Source organism: Rhinopithecus bieti, unplaced genomic scaffold (genome assembly GCF_001698545.2).
Source record: "Rhinopithecus bieti isolate Rb0 unplaced genomic scaffold, ASM169854v2 scaffold_21626, whole genome shotgun sequence".
Lineage (NCBI taxonomy): Eukaryota > Metazoa > Chordata > Mammalia > Primates > Cercopithecidae > Rhinopithecus > Rhinopithecus bieti.
In genome coordinates, this window is record NW_016810801.1 from 471594 (window position 1) to 493475 (window position 21882).

At 35.6% G+C, this 21882-nt stretch overlaps 1 protein-coding gene across 3 annotated transcripts in view; it reads right to left on the reverse strand.

Moving 5' to 3' along the window:
- The window catches only part of RAB28 (RAB28, member RAS oncogene family), a 126962-nt gene extending 111424 nt beyond the window's left edge, over positions 1–15538 (reverse strand). For all 3 annotated transcript variants that reach the window (XM_017892784.1, XM_017892785.1, XM_017892786.1), the window contains exons 1-3: positions 15255–15538; positions 10630–10726; positions 5520–5608 (exon numbers count right to left, since the gene is read on the reverse strand). In XM_017892784.1, coding sequence (XP_017748273.1) covers positions 5520–5608; positions 10630–10726; positions 15255–15329 — 261 coding nt within the window. In that variant the 5' untranslated portion in view covers positions 15330–15538. The remainder of the gene's footprint in view (positions 1–5519; positions 5609–10629; positions 10727–15254) is intronic.
- Between the last annotated feature and the right edge of the window lie 6344 nt (positions 15539–21882).

The window sequence follows — 21882 nt, forward strand, 5'->3', positions numbered from 1 at the left end:
TACCCTAGAACTTAATGTATAATAAAAAAAAAAAAAGAAAAAGAAAAAAAAAAAAAGAAAGTACAACTCCCTCAAACATGGAATACATCTTGCAGCCTGCTTGGGAACTTCTGGATCTAATTTTCTTGGCAATCTTGTAATTCCATTTTTTCTTTTTTTTTTTTTTTTTTAATTTTATTTATTTTTTTGAGACGGGATCTTTCTGTGTCCCCAGGCTGGAGTGCAGTGGCGCGATCTTGGCTCACTGCAAGCTCCTCCTCCCGGGTTCACGCCATCCTCCTGCCTCAGCCTTCCGAGTAGCTGGGACTACAGGTGCCCGCCACCACGCCTGGCTAATTGTTTTGTATTTTTTTTAGTAGAGACGGGGTTTCACCGTGTTAGCCAGGATGGTCTCGATCTCCTGACCTTGTGATCCACCCACCTCGGCCTCCCAAAGTGCTGGGATTACAGGCTTGAGCCACCACGCCCGGCCTACTTGGCAATCTTACGGTCATCTAAATCCACTGTCATGTCTCATGTCCCAGATAACTTTTGTTATCAACCACATATCTGACATTTCTCTCTCTCCTATGTCTTCAACCCCACACCATCCTTTCCTTCCACTTCCAAATTTACCTTTCAGCTGCTGTTCTTCCCAAATCTTCTACATGACCTTTGGAAATCAGATTTCAAGTTTTATAAATCCCTCTTCAACAACAGTTTCCTTCATTTTATGCCTTAACTGCCTTCCTCCAACTTCGATTCCAAGAAAATACTACCATCCATAGTATTTTGTAAACATCAAGATTTTTAGCAAATATTATATAATGTTAGTTCATATAGTAGTTTGCTTTCATCTATTTCACTTACCACCATATCTAATAAGCATGATGAGAGAGTAAATCAAATGGATACCATTTTCAAGGTAATAACTGACAGCAATTTTTTTTTTTTTTAAGAGATGGGGTCTTGCTCTGTTCCCCAGGCTGGAATGCAGTCATGGCTCACTGCAGCCTTGAACTCCTGGGCTCAAATAATCCTCCCATCTCAGACTCTCTAGTAGTTAGGACTACAAGCGTATACCACAGTGACCAGCTAATTTTTTTAAATTTTTTGTAGAGAATGGGTCTCACTATGTTGCTTAGGCTGGTCTCATGCTCCTGACTTTAAGAAATTATCCTGCCTTGGCCCTCTAAAGCACTGGGATTATAACCCACTGACCTGGCCTTGACAGAAGTTTTGAAAGAACAAACACTGGTGCCTACCAAGTAACAGTCTTGTAAAGCATTGCATAGATATAGTTCTTCAGTGTAACATGTGCTAAACACAGTACACACACTGTTACTGTTTAACGTTCTCAAAAAATGAAAGGTTCTCCCATTCCCAAAATGCAGGTTATTTGTGTTCTCCCTTATATGCAAGACAAATAATCTGCTTTAGTTTTTTAGTTATATATAGAAATGAATTAAATCATACAGATTATATAATAGCCATAACAACATATATCTTGCTTTATAAGTATAACCTGTAAGAAACACGCAAAGAAAGTGCACAAACATGTTATAAGTTGGTAAATATCCAACTAAAAAACTTACAGCAAAAGAGAGCAGAAGGTCTTGCAGAGTCCAGTTTTAAGATGCACTCTCTCCCTAGCTGTCATGTAGGCACCAAATCCTTTTGTTGGTACTTAAAAAGCAGGCTCATCTGTGTGGGGCCACTGGTGCATAATAGTGGTTATGTTCTACCTCACAAGTGACTACACTTCATTGAGTTTATGCTCAGTGGGTCAGTGTTTGCAAACCACTTAGATTCCAGGACAGAAAGAGCTACAAAAATGAAACATCCAGTCCTTCTCTGAGGTTTGTTATTAGCCTCTGTTAGCCACAGGTTACAGGGCACTAAACACTATGTACTGTGTGTTTGCTCTTAACCACTATGAAAAATCGCCTATAACATCTTTCTAAAGACTCCTAGAAATTTTTAAGTTAATTTAAAATCTGGGAATTTAACTGGGACATATTTCAATTCTTAGAACTAGTTCTTGTCAAAATACCTCACTAATTCTTTTTGGGGTGTCAATTCAATTTAGTTTTCACTAACACTTTCAACAGGCTACTGCTAACGTTTAAATGTTGCTGTGGGTAAGGGGAGTGAAGAGGGTAAAATAATCGTTTTTATTTGGGTCCAAGTTAACTCCCAGCCTACAAACAAGCTTCTATGCAGATGTTAAGAAATGCTTTAAAGAAACAGATTGATTAGTTTAATGACCCAGACATGTATAATTCTTTCTGTATACAATACAGAAGTTAGAGAACCTAAAACAAAACCCTAAATAACACATTAAACCGACATCCTGAAAAAGCTTGTCTCAACATTTCTGTGGAAGATTTCTGTCCTGTAGTATACCAAAATCCAAAGTACTCATGAGATAGGTACTATAAAGCATCTATAACTCCAGAAGCAATATAGATCTACTTTGAAAAATAATTATATTATTATATAAAATTATTGAGTTTATTAAAATGTTATTAGGATGTTTTTGAAATCACTGGTTTTGAAAAGTAACATTTTCTCCAATTTATAGTAGTAAATAATGAGTCATAGCCTCTCTAGCCTGGATATAGAATTTAAAAATAGTTTAACAAAATAGACCACTGGTCAATGACTTTATGTACTTAACACAGCATTTATTTGGAATCTCTGGAAAGCAGAAAAAAGTTATTATATTATCATCCTTTTTTTTTTTTTCTTTATAAACTGAGTCTCGCTTTTTCACCCAGGCTGGAGTAGAATGGCATGATCATAGCTCACTCCAGTCCCCAAACTCCTGGGCTCACGTGATCCTCCCATATCAGTCTCTCAAGTATCAAGGACTACAGGTGCCTGCCACCATGCCCTATCATCTATTTTTAACAATTCATTTCATCATCTCAGAATTCCCAGTTTTGTCAGGCAATTTCATAGAAAGATTCATGAATTTCTCAGAAATACTGTACATTGTTGTTTAATAAAAACACAGTACATGATTATAAGAGTCACAGCAATCGTAAAGTGAAAACAATAAAACTCACTACCAAGAGAGAAAAAAGTCAATATGTACCTTCAAGATAGAAACCTTATACAACAAGGTCTAAGAAATATAACATTCACTTTCTCCCAAGAAATAAAGTACCTTAAAAAATAATGAAGACATTTTACTAAACTTACGGACTTTCAAAAACGATGGAAATTCTTGAAATGTCTACCAATGTTCTCATTAATGTCTGCTGATTGTAGGCAGCTTTGTAATAACATAAAATATATACTGTCAAAAACTGAGTTAAGGAAATGGTTGCAAAATACTGTGAGTACACTAAATGATACTGATTATATAATTTATTTTTTATTTATTTTGTTTTTTAAAGATGAGAGTGTCACTTGTCACCCAGACTGAAGTGCAGTAGTGTGATCACAGCTCACTGCAACCTCAAAATCCTGGGCTCAAGTGATCCTCCCACCTGTACCTCCCAATTAGCTGGGATTACAGGCATGAGCCACTGCGTACAGCTGATTATACACTTTAGAATGGTTAACTTTATAATACACAAATTTCACATCAATATTAATTTTTATATAATGGTAATAAATCTTAAATAATTTAAATAAATTAGATAATAAATTTTAAATGATTTGAAGATAGAATTAATAGAATTCAACACATGGGCATAATATTCCCTTAATTTTTAAGGAAAGAAAAAATGTATTAATTGAATTATATATTATTATTTACCCTGAAATGCATAAAGTCCTCCTGTTCTCCACTAACTCTAGTTGCACCTATAAATCATAAAAGACTATTCCATTTGACACCAAGAGTCAAATTTCATTAGAAGTTAGATCGAATCTTCATTTTCTTAAAAATCCTATATGTGGCCTTATAGACAGATTTTATAGAACAAAGATAAGGGTGTTATTTTCCCATGTTATCAACCACATGAATGAAACAAGAACTGTGGCTTCCCACAAATCTCTGTCCAGTAAGTTTTATCTAGCTTAGTATCCACTTTAATCAGTTTAAAACAGAAAAATAAATAAATAAATAAATAAATAAATAAATAAAAAAGCCATACACAAAATTCTGAGATGTATTTTTTAAGAGAAAAATGAACATGCATAAAATATCAAAGTCACTTAACCACAGATGAAAATGCTATAAATGTGAACAGAAAAATTTTGCAGGAGACAAAAAGCCAAATCTCTATATCAGCAATGCAAAAAATCAAAACTCTGGGGTCTTTATATGTGATTCAGAACCATATTAGCCTCTATAACCATACTGTCCTTCTCTGAATATTTTATAAAATAAATCAGAATCTACTTTTCATCCACAATCAAGGCAATGGTACTTGACATGAACCAAACTTTGTACAGCAGTGCTTAACATACTATATCTCCATCCTATAGAATCATTTATTATGAGCAACATGGTTCCACATAACCAAGTTATATGTGTCCCACTTAAAATACCAAACTCTAATAAAGAACTAAAAATTTTTACTACTACTCCTATGTCTCCAGATGATGTAGAAGATATACACTAATTAAAAGTAGAGAAAAAAAGCAAAAATAAAGAAATAGCACAAGTATTACATACAGAGCTCAGTAAGCACAACGTACTTAATATTTGGCTATATACCATATTCTCTACTTCATCGGATGATTACTTTCAATAGTATTACTGCATTTCTAAAGTGTGTCATTTAATCAAAAGCAATCTGCCAAATATTAAAAAGACAATTCTTCAGTGAACATGCTCAGAGAGAAATGATTAGCTTTTTAAAGTATATTACCACCCTGTATATTTTCTATTTGTATAATAACTTTATTTAAAATCTTATAAATTATATCAATATAAGCTCATGGAGAACATAAGCTCATGTGGCCAAATTTATGTAATTATTCAGGTCATTTTTCATTTTCACTTTCATTTTTCTTGCTCTACATGGATTTTCTTCTGAAAATACAGCATTATCATAAATTATTGTACGTGTTTCATAGACACACTGTCATATTTAGTTATCTGATAGAAAATATTGACATGTCTATTAAATCTGAAAAGCTATCAATATTTATTGCACAAAAATATAGACATATAGATATGCTTTTAGTCCTTGTAACTTAAAATGAAGTTAAATTTTCATCCCTGTATTTTTCATTCAGTTTATTTGAAAGTAGTCACTATAACCAAACCAGCTAATAAATATCAAAATATCATTTATCACCGCATTTATTGAACTGCTAACAATAACACCTAGTAATATAAACACCATACGAAAGCTGTTAAAGAGTTTTCCTATTCCCTCACCCAAATCATTCCAAACATAATTTGGAGAGAATGAAACCAAAGGACTAGCACAAACATAAAATTATTCTCTCTACATATCAGATAAAAAGTTAGAAAGAAAGTATGTGTGTGTGTATGTGCATTTGGGTGAAGATTTGCATGTGTGCTTGTAAATGCTATACTTTCAATACTGGAATAATCAGAATTCATATCATACCTGTGCTCCATAGATATATTTATCCAACATTTTGCCTCCTATTGTCTGCCCTCCTATATCCCAAATTTGAAGGGTAACATTCAAGTTTCCTAGAATATAAAAAATGAATATAAAAATAAGAATATCAAAAAAATTAAGTAACAATACAACAACTGACACAGTATCACAGAATACTAAGTCACATTAAGAAACTGAGCTCAATTGGCCTTTATGTACAGGCTCACATGATATTTGGAACTGTGAAAACAATGTCAAAAGAATTCATAGTGGAGAATCTAGTTTTATCCTTTTACTCCATTTCCATGGAACCATATTTACAATCACTTTCAAAACAAAACAAAGTAAGCTTTAATTTATAAACTTACGCCTCAGAAAAAATTTCTTAGAGAATAGAATGAAACACATGTCCATGGAGCAAGAAATGTACTTTAAAAATAAAAACTGAAGCTTTATATACTCAACCATCCAATCATATATATGAATTCTGTTGTAGGTTCTAAACTCTATGGGTTCTAAAACTCATGGAATAATAGCAAACCATAAAAATGCACCCATAATTTCAGCTCAAATTAATGAATCTTTTTATAATGTGATTGTCAGCTACTCTAGGATATGGCAAACATAGCCAAAAAATTACATTTTCAAATTTAACCCATCAAATAGAAACACATTTGATAGCCCTATTCAGAACAAATGTAGGATACATACCAGGTATATCACTAAATATTACAATGTATTCAAACTTGTTCAAAGCATTTCCATTTAAACAAACTATGTATACTTCCAAGCCTTCATAAAATAGTGTAACTAATCATCTTCCCCTATGAGCATTATAAAAGCATTCTAAAAGGGAATCTTTAAAATCCTTTCATGCATTTTGTAAAATATTTGGTTGATACAAAAATTTATGAGATAAGCTGTTCTCTCTTCTCAATGCAACTGATGAGTATGCTTACAAAAGCCAAACTATGCTATTTAGTTGAACATTTTAAACGATATCCCTCATAAAATTACGGAGTTTTCTCCAGAGTCTCAATTAGCACTTTCTGAATGATTTGCAAATCAAAAGAAAATAAAATAAAAGGTTAGAAACTGAAAAATGATCTCATTTCCAAAAAAGATTATGAAGATATAAATTTATACGCCAACATAAAACACTAAAATCAGAGACAGTTAGTCATACCATTTAACTATGCAACTGAAAAAAAAAGACATTTGATTAACCAGCACAGTTTTGTAAATTTTGGTGAGTTTGTATTACAATCTTTCCATTATTTAAACATAGGTTGTTCCATCTGCCATCGTGCAGAGGATTTCCACGAGGAACTTCCATTAGCATTAATGAGCACTAATGTTTTATCACCATCATTATTTCCACAGACACATACTTTCTACACTTACACTAATGACCAAAATGTTCTTAAAGCCCCATGAATATAAAAACCAAAATGTCACAGACTAAGATGTCTCCAAAACTTATACAAATTGAATTTCTTAAAATCTAAATTTTTTGAGATTCAAGGCTGAAATAATTCTTCTATAATGCTGTCTCAAATTAAGCAGATGAGAAAGGGCTAGCCATCACTAAGAAGTATATATAATCGTTTCAGAAACCCCTAAGCAGGCAGTAGGCTATTCATTTTACTTGCACAACTCTTTAGAGTTATTTGACTACTTCAAAAGACAGTGCTTAACAATACTAACTTTTACAGAGGAAGATTTTAGGCAATACTAAATAAGTACTAAAAGGTGTTTAATCCCATTTTTTTCAGAGCCAATAGTCCTTATTACTTAACCTCACAACAAAAAATATAAAGCTTTCTTCTTTAAGTTCTGATATTCAGATACTATCTGAATGAGGTGTTGTGAACACTTTGACTACAACTTCAGGAACATGATCTTCATTACATGTTTTCAAATTCTGACTACAATCATATCAAGACCCTAAATCATCTATCTATCCAATTGTCTCCCATATTCATGTGTTGAGGATACTTTTTAAATGCATGCCTTTCCAAATAAACCCTGTTGTCAGTGTTTGCCTGTTTTTTTAAACATATACATTATAGTGACTCAGAAATAAAAATAGCTGCGAATTACTGATAGTCCACTAATACAGAATGCTAACAAAAAATTACTATCTTTACAGTTTCAACAAATGATATTAACTTCATATTACTTCTTATATCCAGAAATATAGTTTTAACTCCACATTTTAATTTGAGGATTATTAACACATAAAACTAAAAATAAAATGTGGATTCCTTATTTGAGGAGCAAAATCGCATGAGGATATGATTCAAATCAATATTCATTTTTGTTTTTGCAGGCATAAACATATGAATTCTCCTAGTATATTTTCAAGATGACACACCTATAACGCTATATAAGAATATTCAAATAATATTATAATTTTGTTTAAATCAAGAATCTAATACAAATTTCTAACCAATATAGAACATTAAGGAAATTGTCAGAAATCTAATCCCAAACCCAGAATGCTGCAAAATTCCTGCTCCTCTGTAAGAAACGACATGTAACTAGAAGAAAAAATAAAATAAATGAGGTGACAAAACACAGGTAAGTTGCTTTTGGTATGAATTAAAGCCACCAAGAGGATTCAACAGTGACCTTGTAAAAGTACACTTGGTGCCTTGGTTAACCTTACTTAAAGTGCTGCATAGTCAAGATGGAACTAAAAACACAAGTCTACCCACTTCTTGTACTAAAGACTTAGAAATCTTTTTCACAGTAGAACGCTGTTTACTGGACTGTACCCACAAGCTTCCTGAAAGTATTTTGACTAAGACTCTTAAGAAGCTCTATCAGCAGAATCTCTAACAGATACACTATTTTAAGCAGTAAAATCTGCACAGTGGTTGCATCCAGACTATACAGCATACCAGATCATGAAATATACTAAAATGGATTAGTATTTGCAAAGTAATGATCTTGAAAACTTGCATGAAGAGAATGTAAATAAATGGACAGGAGGTTTACACCCCTAACAATCTAACTGGTCAGAGGACTTACTAGACTACTAACAAATATTAGATTCACTGACTATGCTATAAATTCAACAAAGCTACCTGTAATGTTTTATTCAGCTAATGATACATTAATGATCCTACATTTGGCAGTTATAATGAATTTAAAGTATATAAAGAATAATTATAAACCTTGTAATTTATTCACCTCATTTCTTAATATACTTATTAATTATATAAAAACAAAATATATTAAAATATTTTTTTCTTACTGAAATTTCTACCATAAGTTTGAGTCTGTTAAGTAGCATAAAACCAACTGCCTTAAAAAAAAAATAGAACTTTTTTTCTGGAACTTTTCCATCAAAATAAAAACTTAACTAGGAAAATGAAAATATACATTTATTAATAGTATACATGCCCTAATGTCATTTTTTAACCTAAGTACTGTGTAAGTCTAAAACATTATACTATTAATCTAGATTTCAAGAATATCAAATATTTTTTACAAAGTAATCAAAATTTTTAAATTGGTAGTGCTGTGCTACAGGTCAGAAATCATCACATATATCGCCTGTATGAAATGTCTAAAACCAGTCTTTGTTTTAGTATTTGAGTAGGTACTTGTTTCTTTATTTAAGCTTTTCAACTAAAAAATGAGAAATATTAAAAGTAATGAGACAAAAGTTGGTGTGGTGGTTTTCAAATTAAGCATCAAAACAAAATAGCTAACAGCAAAATACTATATTGAGATTCTCTGCGTACAACCGGCATCTGTGAAAAAAACTGCTGCAAAAATAAGCTTCCAGGCTCTATATTATGTGATTTGTGTATGTATTCGGCTAGTGACTGCTATTAAGAATTCTGAATGCAGCACAGATTATTGGTAAGACGAAGAATAATAAAATTTAAATGACGTTTTCAGTTTTGGATACATTAAAAGAAAATACAAATGAAACAAAGTACGCATATGCTTCTCCTTAAACCTTTTGCTGAACAATAACCCAGTAATGGAAAAATTGAAATTCTTTTTTTTCTCATGGGATATCCCCTAATCTATTTTTCACTGGTAGCCAGATACAAACCATCACAAAATATAACAAAGTATATTACTAAGGAGATAAGAAGAATACCTCCATTACCAAGAGTTTTCATTAGCTACTCTAAAACTTTCATGGGGAGTTGTCTGATAGATGGGGTGTCTGAGAGGTTAACGTATTTCAATAATAATTGGAATGTATTAAACCCCTTCCCACTATATCACTCACATTTCAGTACATGAATCTGACATTACACTTGCAACCGTTTTCTCCAAATGTGCTTCCTCACAGAGGAGAGGGACGGATGGTTTATAAAGTCAATCAAGATAAACTGCTTTTAATAAAATACTTTAAACATATAATTTAACCATTGAAATTGAAAGGACAGCATTTTAAAGCCCCAATTGTTCAGAAACTAATTTAAAACATAAACCACTCTTTCTTTGTTATTATTTCCCCGTATTTCCCACAAAATGTGCTGCAACTGGCATCTAAATAGTTTCTTTGCATGGTGAAGTGAAACATCTTGAATGCTCAAACTGTATTTTTATGAGTGCCTAGGGACCCTAAATTTTAGTGGTCTATTAAATGCCAGCAATTTCATGCTGCCTTGCATAAAACAGCATTCACATATTAGAGCACAGAAGTTCCATAGCTACATTATACCTCTGTTCCAACTTTAAACAAAAAACTAAAGCAGAGGCAAATCAAAATAATATTTTAAAAAATAATCCTTCCCAATCTTTTCACATTTTGTTAATATAATATCTGTTAACAAATGTATAGCACTTAATTTTTTAAAAGCTTTTCAGAATTTTATAAGCAACCATTGTTTATCCTCAAAAAATGTATAGTAGCCAAAAACAGGGAAGGAGTGGGAGAGTATATAAACTTTTTCTCACACCCATGGACAATATGCCTTCATGACAGATAGTGATGAAAGTTAACCTCCCTAAGATAAATTTACTGAATATATACATCTTCATGTAGAAGCAGCCCTAAAACTTTACACATTTCTTTCTTATGCCATTTATTGTAAGATTTTTTTATAATCTTCTACGTTAAGACTTTTTAGTCTCTTACCTGGCAATGTTATCCTTCTCAGAAAGAAATCCAGTCCTATAGTTTGTTTGTACCGTTTCCCAAAAGTTTCTTGAGCAAAACATGTAGCTAAGGAGGTCTAAAAAATTGATGCACAGAATGTCAAAATTAATTCATTAAAGAAATGTAATCATAAGACCACTACTAAATCTTATTAAGCAATCTTAACATGTATACTTCAATCAATCCAACAAGCAACTTTAAGCAGTTCTAATCAGTTACAAGGCCGGGAGTGACTTAACACCACCAGGTAAATTTCACTTGCCAGCAGCTATCAGTAGGGACAATAAACTAATGGGTTAGATCTCTTTAAATGCCCTGCTTGTCAAGATCCTTTTCCTTGCTGAAAATCAGAATTTGAGAGTTATCAACAAAAAAAAAAAAAAAAAACTAAAATAATAACAATAATAAAGATCTGAATTATTTTAAAACATAATTAAAGATCTTATCTAACTTAGATCAGTTTCTGAGGCTAAATATTCTAAGGGTAGCTTAGCCCTCAGCTAATAATAAGAAGCATTAAGGAGGGAGAAATCTGCTTACAAAATTTTCTTTTCCCACAGGAAAAGTATCATGTCTAATTTTCTTTATTTTAAAGATGTTAATAGAAAATGACCCTAAAGAATGACTGTGACAATATGTATCTTTTAAATAAAGAAGCTGGTATTTTTAAGATTAATATAAAGCAGACAAAATGAATATTTTCCATCCAAGAACCATAATGCCAAGAAGTCACAAGCTATTATAACCAGAACAGATATACATTTTTTTAAATAGAAACTCAAAGTTTTAGTCAAAAACTCTGGAGTTTTCTTTTTAAAGTATCATTTCTTATCAAAGCAAAAGAATTATTATTCTAGTAACAACTAAATAACAATAACTCAACAAATTCTTAAATATTTTAAATGCACTATTTTTATTTATAAACTTCCTCCAAAAAAGAGAAAGGCAACTTCACTTAGCTTTTATGCTCTTCAAGACAGACTCCCTATGTTAAGAGAAAATAGCTGTTTTTTATTTTAAAAGTTAAAATTACATGTCAAGTCTTAAAATAATGAAAACTAAGACAAAATTTCCAAGACAGCTGATTACAGTTCATTATGACATAAGCAGTATAACAGTGCAAAAGAAAATTTGGTCAAACTTCAATTCCTTTTAGCAAGTTCATCTAAAATTCCTTTTACACAGAACAATACTTTTCACACAAATGACAATTTGGACACCGTAACTCCAAATATTTTTGTGTTTAAATACCCAGCATTTGTAATAAATTTCTAAGATAATTGGCCAAGTATTTGTTGAGCACTACCATGTGAAGGGTATTCTGCTAGACATCTAGCAACAAACACATTTGTTATATTTCTGACACATGTAACAATATCAAAACTGAGAGATCAGAATTGAAAAGATAGGTATTTCTTTCTACAGACTTTTGTTTCTCATTTACACTATATTACTCTACTGACCTTATCTAACTTACACCACAAAATCATCTTTGACGAGGTTCAGAATTCTAGAAAAAAATAACTATCACTACTTATATTATTACAGGTAATTCAAAATATTTAATACACTGATGGTTAAAGGTCAAAGAGAAACTGAAGGCATGTGTAACATCCACATAATGTCATTTGAGATAATTTTTCATTTTAAAGAATTGCAGAGTTCAATATTTTCATATTAAGGAGTATTCAGAAAACTTCTAAGGAAGTTTCTTTTCCTGAAAAAGTGACTTCCAGATTTTGAAAGCCCTGCTTTCACACTTTTGAGGCAAATATAAAGTTGGGATTTTCAATTGGAATCGAGTATAAACTGTCAAAAATACAGGTTACTGGGAACATACAGAGTATTAAAGTTTTTACTATATCATCTCCCAATATCTTGAGACAAAATTGAACAGAGAATCAACTGAATCAGTGTTGGTCACTTTCTCTTCAATTATCTAGACTGCATGCAATTTTACACATTTAATAATTTCTCAAGTCACTGTATAAATATCCTTCTTAATCACAGGTATTAAGTGAACAACTAGCTCCCATATCAGAAATATTTTTATCTGAATCTTTATATTTTTTGATTTGGAAAATTTCTACTAACATTTTTGATTTGGTAAATTTCTACTAACATTTTTTAACCATACTACATTTACAAACACTGAAAAGACAGAAAAAAGGAATATTTTGCCTCAAAAAGCTCTTAAGATATTATGTAATAAAAGAAAAACTATGAATCAGAAAAGGAAAGAAATAGAAACACGTGATACTGGAGGGAGGAGCTAAATTTCTCTTGGAGAAACTGTTAAGTCATCATCTCAATACTCTACTGCATCTGTCAGTGTGTTGAAAAACGTTCAGAGTTAGATTGAGCAGGAAAAACAAATGCTAGGAAAAAAGAGCCAAGAGTTAAATCAGGATACAACTAAGAATGAAAGAGAGGCTGAGTTCACAAAGAAAAGAACAATAAAGGAAAAAGAATGGGAATGTTGGTGGCTGCCAAGTATTTGAGAACTTAATAGGGTATGGAAAAAAAAATTCTTGATTTAAGAATAATGAAAGAAGGTTAGGTGTCAGATGTCTGCGTCTGGAAGTTCCTATTAGAAAAAACTGTTACAGTTTTAAAATAAGTTATTTAGGCAAGATGATGAAGATTAAGTCAGAGTACCATAAAAAATATTACTGTTATCCTTTAAAGCAGAATGATAATACTAACTCAAAAACATGGAAGTGAAAAAAATTATGCTGTCCTATACCAGAAAAAATTTTAAACAGAAATAAAACACCATAATTATTCACACTAAATTAGCAATAAAGGGAAAACGTGTATGATAGGCTAAATAAAAAACTCAGACCCAAAATTATGAACAAATTTCACTGAGTACTATATGTACAATAAATACTGTTAGAAAAATGAACAAAAGTTTAAAGAATTATGATAGCATATAGGATAACCAGCAATTTTGTGTCTTTTACAAATGTATTATGTTATGGGTTGTCATTATCATTTTAAATGGGAAATAAGAACAGTTATTAATTGAATACTGTAAAATTTAAGAGCCAAAACCTTAGACGGCCTTCAAAAGAAAATCTAAATGATGAGGAAACTATAAAAATCTAACAAACTTTTTATTGAATAAAGGTGTTAGAAACAATGATGATTTATCTACAGCAATTCATTCATTCGAAAAGTTTACTAAGTATACAAAAATTAATATACTTTATAAAGAAAAGTTACCCGAAGTTCCTTTCTTCCCCCAAAGTTTAAATGTAATCATAGCATATTGTTTTCCTCAGCTTTAAAATCTGTAACAAAGGATCCAAGAAGACAAGAAAAAAACAATAAAATACTCCAAATTTTGCATATGAAATTTTACATCTTTCCCAGGGGATCTCGAAAGCCAAATGTCAGAACCAAAAGCAGAAGCAGCTATGCCAGGGAGGATGCAAAGAGAAGTCGTCACCAGAGAAACCAGGGTCCAAACTGCGACCAGCAACAGGGAAATGTGAAGCCTTAAACAGGAAATAAGAGCCTGGGTTTCTTTAGACTATGGTTGGGATAAGGGAGGGGAGTAGAGGGGAGATAAACTTTAGCAATAATCCCAGAAAGTGTTGGCGCCTTTGACAGAAGCATGGGTAAGAAGGCATCCCGGTAGAGGCTCTTCACTTTGTTTGTTGGTGGAGGGATCATAGACCTCTCTGAGATCTTATGGACCGTCTCCCCAGAGCAAGCACCGGGCAGTGTTTAGTCCATTTCAGGAGTTTCACAACCTTGGGGTAGGAGCCGCTGCCTAGTAGATAATAAGACTGACGCTGCCTGATACTCTCAAGCCGGCACTCATTCATTCGACCAGGGATCCCTTTTGTCACGCAAGCAGCTCTAGCCTCAGCATCCTGCCCATAACAGGAGCTCCATAAACACTTGTTGACTGACTGCTTGTACCGAGTGCTGAGCTGGAAAGAGAGGTGATGAACAGGTATGATACTAAAATAGCAACTAACGTGTATAGAGTGGACACTGTGCTCTAAAGGTTTTATGTGTATTTTCACATTTAATATGTATTTTCACATTTCTCCCTTTGCGGCGGCCCTTTTCAATACCCATCTTACAGATGAAGCTCAAACTGATTAGCAATTTGCCCTCCAATGACTCGACGACTAAGTGGCGGAGCCCCCAATTCTCACCCGGGAAATACTGATCCCAGAGTCACGCTCCTGGGGGTTCACGGTGCAGTGGAAGCATCAGAAACGGTAAAGGGGATGGGAGGGGAGGAGCAAGTGTGACCTGGACTACAAGTAAGAGGAGCTAAGATGCCTTGGCAAACCCCTGCCAGTCCTGAGAGGCGGGAAGCTGAAAGGCTGGCCCGAGTCTTGCTGGAGTTCGCAATCCAGACGGCGAGTTAGGAAGTGACTTTTTTTTAAGGGGGAGCTGGACAGCGTCGGCCTTCACCAAGCGCCCATTTCGTGTCTGGCCTCAGGCCACACAACCAGACGGGCCCGGGCCTAGAAGCCCGAGAGCTCGGGGTAACTAGGCGACGCCGGGCGGCGGGGAGGAGGCCGGGGAGCGCCGGGGTTCCTGCAGGCCAGGGACGGCGGGCCTGCTCGAGGACTGACCTTCCCGGAGGCGCCGTCGCCCAGCACGACGATTTTCAGTTGCCGGTCCTGGCTCTCCTCCTCAGAGTCCGACATGGTGTCCCGGGAACCAGGCCCGCCCCCCGAGGTGGAGGGGGAAACGGAAGGAGGAAGGCTCCGGGGGCGGGGAGAGGAGGAAGGGAGGTAGCGGCGGCAGGACCCCCGCCCCGGTGTCTCCGCTCCGGCAGTAGGGATCCGAAGAGAATCACTCGCCAGCCGCCATCTTGCCCACCTCCCCGCCCTCTGCGCGCGGCCCCGCCCCCTGCGCGCACGTCGGGCGCGCGCCCCCGCTTCAGAGCCAACCCGCGCCGACCGCCGGCCTCCCTGACGAGCCGAACCACTCGCGGCCCTGGACTGGTGGGGGGGGACATGCTGGCGGGAGAGGCTAATTGCTGCGTTGCCCTTCAGGAGATAGTTGGCTAGGAGAAGAAAAGAAGTGTTCGTTCAAATTAAGGAGAGAAAACGGAGCAGAACAGCTTTCAGGCGTTCCATCAAATTCCCTTTTCTCTTTCCCTCTTGAGAAAGTCTCTGAAGGGAATGGTTCAGCCTGACGGGGTGGAGCAGTGACGCCCGGGCTATGCGCCAGGGTTGCCTGGCAGCCAGGAGTTCGAGGACCGGCGGCGGGGTGGGGCCTGTCTCCGGTCACCAGGGACGCCGGTAGCCCGGCGGTGCGCTCTAGAAATGGCCCCTGAAAAACCAGACCAGGGAAGAGGGTGCCTCGGGGCGGATGAGGGGACAACTGCTAAGGGCCGAGGCTGCCGGGATGCCGCAGTAGCGGCCGTGAGTACAGTGGAGCTCTGGCGCTGCTTATTTCGGCCCCTTTAACTCTCGGTTTCCTCATCTGAACAACACCAGGCTCCCGTGGTTCGTTCATCAAACGCTACTGACCGCCAGCCTCCGGGCACCCCATTTTTACACTAAGGCAGCAGTTCTCATAAAGTATGGTCTAGGGACCCCCGGAAATCCCGATGACCTCAGAACAATTTTCATGATAATACAGACAAGTATACCGTTTCCTGGAGGATATGCTTTGTGTACGACGTCATCACTGGCAGCTAAGGGAGCTTGTGTTTGTTGTTTTTAAACATTTCTCAGTTTTCATTTCAATGCAGTAGTCATAGGTGTAACCCACATAAACATAAGCTCTTTGGAGGTCACAGTAGAGGCCCTGAGTCCAAAACATTTAAGAACTGCTGCCCTGGATAATCTCAGTCCAGGAGCGTAGGTAAACGGCATAAATGAAGATTACAATATAGTGAGATAAATTCAAAAGTAATAATGCTGTCCTGCTATGTTTGTTTCATTGTTAATCACTTTAAATTTATTATTACCTTTACTACTCTTAGGAATTATAAAGTGTAATCATCCCCATTTTGCAGACGAAGTATCTTAAGTTAACAAAATGCTTAGCCCAGAGGCGGTAGTCTTGGAGACCATATGGGCATTAGAACAGGGAAGCAGAACAGTGTAAAGAAATGCCCAGACCCGGAGGCAACACTGGAGTTTAATCACAGGTTTACTAGATACATGTCGTTGAGCGTCAGTTTGTTCATCTATAAAACAGACTACTGCCTTTGTAGGGTTGAAAATTAAATGAAATAATCAGCATAAAGTAGATAGCACAATGCCTGGTGTGTAGGAAGCGCTCAATATTAACCAGTGTAATTATCACCCTCATCGTCATCATCATCATTAGATGACGATCCGTGTTGGAAGCGTCACTACTTTCTACCCAATTTACCTTATACAAGTTTTGTATGTAGAACCTCCGTCTCTTCATCTGCAGGTAGGGCTAGCCCGCAATTATAGGTACCCAGTTAAGTATTAGTACCCAATTCTTTCCCCAGTCCCCCGCCACCATTGCCACCACCCATTTTCTATTCACCAGATTTGTTCATAAGAATTCGAAGAAAGAGGGTATGTACTTGTTAGTGTGAAGAATCTACTCCCAGTGAGGACAGACTTAACCCCTTCTTGTCCATGAGGGCAGTTAAAATGCAAGAAAATTTCTTTTCCAGTCTTCCTTAGATGGCTATGTGATCCACCTGACTAATGAGACAGAAGACAGTGTCCTTTGGAAGACATTTGTAAAAGAACCCTCCCTCCACCATTTAAAAAAAAAGGAAAAGAGAAAAGGAGAGATACAGAAGAGTCCTCCTCCTCCTTTCCTTTGCTGTTATTATTGGGTAAGAACAGGATTTTGGAACTACTACACTTTTCAGCCTATCTTCTAGGTTTCTTGTTATGGAAAATAATAGTAAGGTACTTTGGTAGTGTATTTTGTTACTTACAAACAAAAAAATTCCAAATGACATAACTACTTTGGCCAAAAACTAGATTTAGCTAAACTCATAGGCCTGATTTTCATATGTGATTTTATATGAAGGGAAGTCTAGAAGAAAATTTCTCATTTTTCACTCATCAATTTCTGAGATGACTGCTTTGATTAAGAGACATTCATTTGGATATGGGTACATCAATAGGATAGTGTTATATAAAACAAAAAGTTGCATTATTTTAGTGATCATATTTTACACATATGGCAAGTTTCTGGGTTAAAAGTTAGAATTTAAAGACTTAGAGCTATTTTGTAAAGAAAAGAAAAAAAAAACTTTCTATATGAGGAGGACCATGTTAGCATTGAGAGCTTCCAGTATGATACTCTGACATACTAAAGAAAAATAGAGCTGATCCACAAAAAAGAATATATCTTTGTGGATTCTCATGTACATTGCTCTTAACAGAGTGAAAAATTAGAGGAATGGTCTTCAATGGTTTTAAAACTAATAGACAAAAGGTTTATAAGAATTCTAGACATTGTATAAAATATCTTTTATAGCATCTCTAACAGATAATTATTCAAATGTTATTTGAATACATCCACATTCAAGGAATTTCTTCCTTTATGAAACAACCTGGCCTGTAGATGAATAGGCCTGGTTATTAAAATATTATCTCTGATGATAAGCCAAAACTTATCACTATAAATTACAGCTAATGGTAATAGGTATGTCTTTCTCAACAAAACAAAACATCTTCCACAGGAAGATGATCAAAGTGATTCATTAATATCCAGTGACTGCTAGACATGGTGGCTCATACCTGTGATCCCAGCACTTTGGGAGGCCGAGGCAGGAGGGTTATTTGAGCCCAGGAGTTCATGACCTGCCTGGGCAACATAGGAAGATCCTGTCTCTAAAAAAACTTTAAAAAACAAAAATTACCCAGCCAGGCATAGTGGTGGGTGCCTGTAGTCCCAGCTATTCAGAGGTGGAGGTAGGAGGATCACTTAAGCCTGGAAGGTCAAGGCTGCAGTGAGCAGTGATTGTGTCACCACACTCCAGCATGGATGACACAATGAGACCCTGTCTCAAAAAAAAAAAAAAAAAGTAATTAAATTTACAAATATTTAGTGACTGCCTACTATGTACCAGGCATTCTTGTTCACAACTCTTCTAAACACTGAAGACACAGAAGTGGAAAAAACATACAAAGGCTCTGTTCCCATGGAATTTACATTCTGATAGAGGGATGTGTAGGCTGAATAATAGCCACGTAAAGATATCAGATCCTAATCCTTGGAAACTGTAAATGTTAACCTTATTTGGAAAAGCATCTTTCAGTTGTGATTAAGTTAAGGATCTTGAGATTGGAAGGTTATCCAGGGTTATGTGGTGGGCCTTCAGTGCAATCACAGGTATCCTTATAAGAGAGAAGTGAAAGATTTGACCCAGACATAAAAGGAGAAGGCAATATAACCACAGAGACAGAGACTGGAATGAGGCAGCCACTAGCCAAGGAGTGCTGGCAGCCACTAGTAGCAGGAGGAGGCAGAAAAACAAATTATCCTCGAGCTTCTGGAGGTAGCCCAGCCCTGCTGACACTTTTATTTCAGTGCAGTGACACTGATTTAGGACTTACGGCCTTAAGATCTGTGAAAGAATAAATTTGTGTTGTTTTAAGTTACCAAGTTTATGGTAATTTTTTACAGTAGCCATAGATAACTAATATAAGGACGACACAGGTATTTAGTAAATCATCAAGACAGTTTCAGATTCTGGTACATTAAAAAGAGAGTAAAACAGGTGACAGATGAAATAGAGTAAAAATATCTTAACATTATTATTCATCACTAATGAAGGTGGGAAAATGGTAAATGAATCAGGGAAGAAACTAATTTCAGAAACTACCAGTCTCTGACATCTTCTTAACAAATCCAGTGTCATCCATGAGTTGTCTTAATCTTTTTGCACTACTTCACAATTTCAAAGATGTAGATCCTAGGACTAATGTCTGAGTAAGGCTAAATAGTGGCCATGCTCCCAGGTTGTACACTTCGTATTTCTGTATTTATATACGCCTGCTGAAAAACTAAGAAAAATATAGAACTGATCCCTAGAATTAATTGGTTTGTTAAACTCTTTGAGGACAAAATTTTTAAAAAATAAGGCTTTCTTCCTAAAATTCTCTTCTCCCATGGGTTGTATGCACATTTACATAGATATACATGTGCATGTTGTATGTTTAACCACCATCTAAATCAAGACATAGAACAATTCAGAATCCCAGCACACTCCCTCATGCCACCTCTTGGTTATTACCTCTTCAGAGATGACTGTTATGATCCCTAGTCCTGTAAATTAGTTTTACCAGCTTGTAAACTTCATACAAATAGATTACAGGTAGTATGCTCTCTTTGGCATGTAGCTATTTTCACTCAATAGTATTCTATAAAGTCATCCATGTTGTTATGTGCATCAGAAGTGTATATTTTCTATTGCCACATACTATTCCATTGTATGAATCCATCATAATTTATCCACTCTCCTGTTGATGGACATATAGGTTGTTTCCAATTTGGGAATACTATGATGAGTGCTCCTCAGTACAGCCTACCACTCTTCCAAAGGAAATCTCTGGCCACAATTAGCACTCTCCTCTCAAAAAAAAAAAAAAACAAACATATCCTCCATCTACATTTTATACTCTTGAGATGAGTGAGGCATGCAGCAGTCATGGAACTGGTTCTTGGATATAAGTTTTGACATCTGCATTTGATGATTTAATCTAGGAGTAGCTCATCTACTATATCTCATGGTCTCTACTCAAAACTTCAAACTTCAATTTTCACATATTTTGTCACCATTATAAAAATGTAACTTCCATGCACAAAAATATATTAAGCCCGGCCAGGTGCCGTGGCTCAGGCCTGTAATCCCAGCACTTTGGGAGGCTGAGATGGGCGGATCACGAGGTTAGGAGTTCGAGACCATCTGGGCCAACATGGTGAAACCCCATCTCTACAAAAAATACAAAAATTAGCTGAGTGTGAAGGTGCATGCCTATAGTTCCAGCTACTTGGGAGGCTGAGGCAGGAGAATCACTTGAACCCGGGAGGCAGAGGTTGCAGTGAGCCAATCGTGCCACTGAACTCCAGCCTGGGCAACAGAGCAAGACTCCATCTATATATATTGTGAATAGAAGAAGTACAGCACAGGGATCCAAATAATGGAGATATAAACCATGAACTTTAAACAGCTAATATATTTATGGGATTAAATGACAAGATTGAGAATTTGGTCTGAGAAGTTGAAATTATTTAAAAAAATAGAAATTAGCAATACAAATATAATAACTGAAATTAACCCAATAAATAAATGTTATGCCTCGTTACACATAGCCAAAGAGAGAAATAATAAGGTAAAAGTAAGTCAATAAAATATTCAGACTAAAAGACACAAAGACAATGGAATAGAAAATACAGAATATACAATAAGAAACATATGGAGTATGGTCAAAATGTATAATTGGAATTCCAAGAGATGTATTGTTTTCTTGATTCATCACAAAGTTGGCATTTCAGAGCAATGAAAAAGGGCCCTCTTTTCTTTCTTTTTTTGTTTTTTTGTTTGTTTGTTTGTTTTGAGATGGAGTCTTACTCTGTCATCCAGGCTAGGGTGCACTGGCACTATCTCAGCTCACCACAGCCTCCACCTCCCGGGTTTAAGTGATTGTCCTGCCTCAGCCTCCCGAGTAGCTAGGATTACAGGCACGCACCACCACACCCGGCTAATTTTTGTATTTTTAGTAGGGACGGGGTTTTACCATATTGGTCAGGCTGGTCTCGAACTCCTGACCTCGTGATCCACCCACCTCAGCCTTCCAAAGTCTGGAATTATAGGTGTGAGCCACCGTGCCCAGCATAAGGGCCCTCTTTTCAATAAATTGTCTTGAGCCAATTGGATAGTCATTCAGAACAAAAGTGAATCTTGCATTGTACATTATACCATATTAAAAAATCAGTTCTGGCCATTTTATAAAGCTAAGTCTGAAGGTGAGAAACTTCGTAAAAGATTACATAGGGAAATATTTTTGCAATCTTGCAGTGGGTGAAACTTTTTTAAAGAAGAAATGAAGAAACCAACCTTTAAAGGAGACGTTGAGTAAATGAATTACATTAAAATTTTAAAATTCTTCTCATCAAAAGATACATTTAAGCAAATTAAAATGAAAACCACAGAACAGAAGAAAATATTTTCAGTATATATAATTCAGACGCTTGTATCTGGAATTGGAACATTTACCTGCAGCCGTAAGAAATTGACACAAA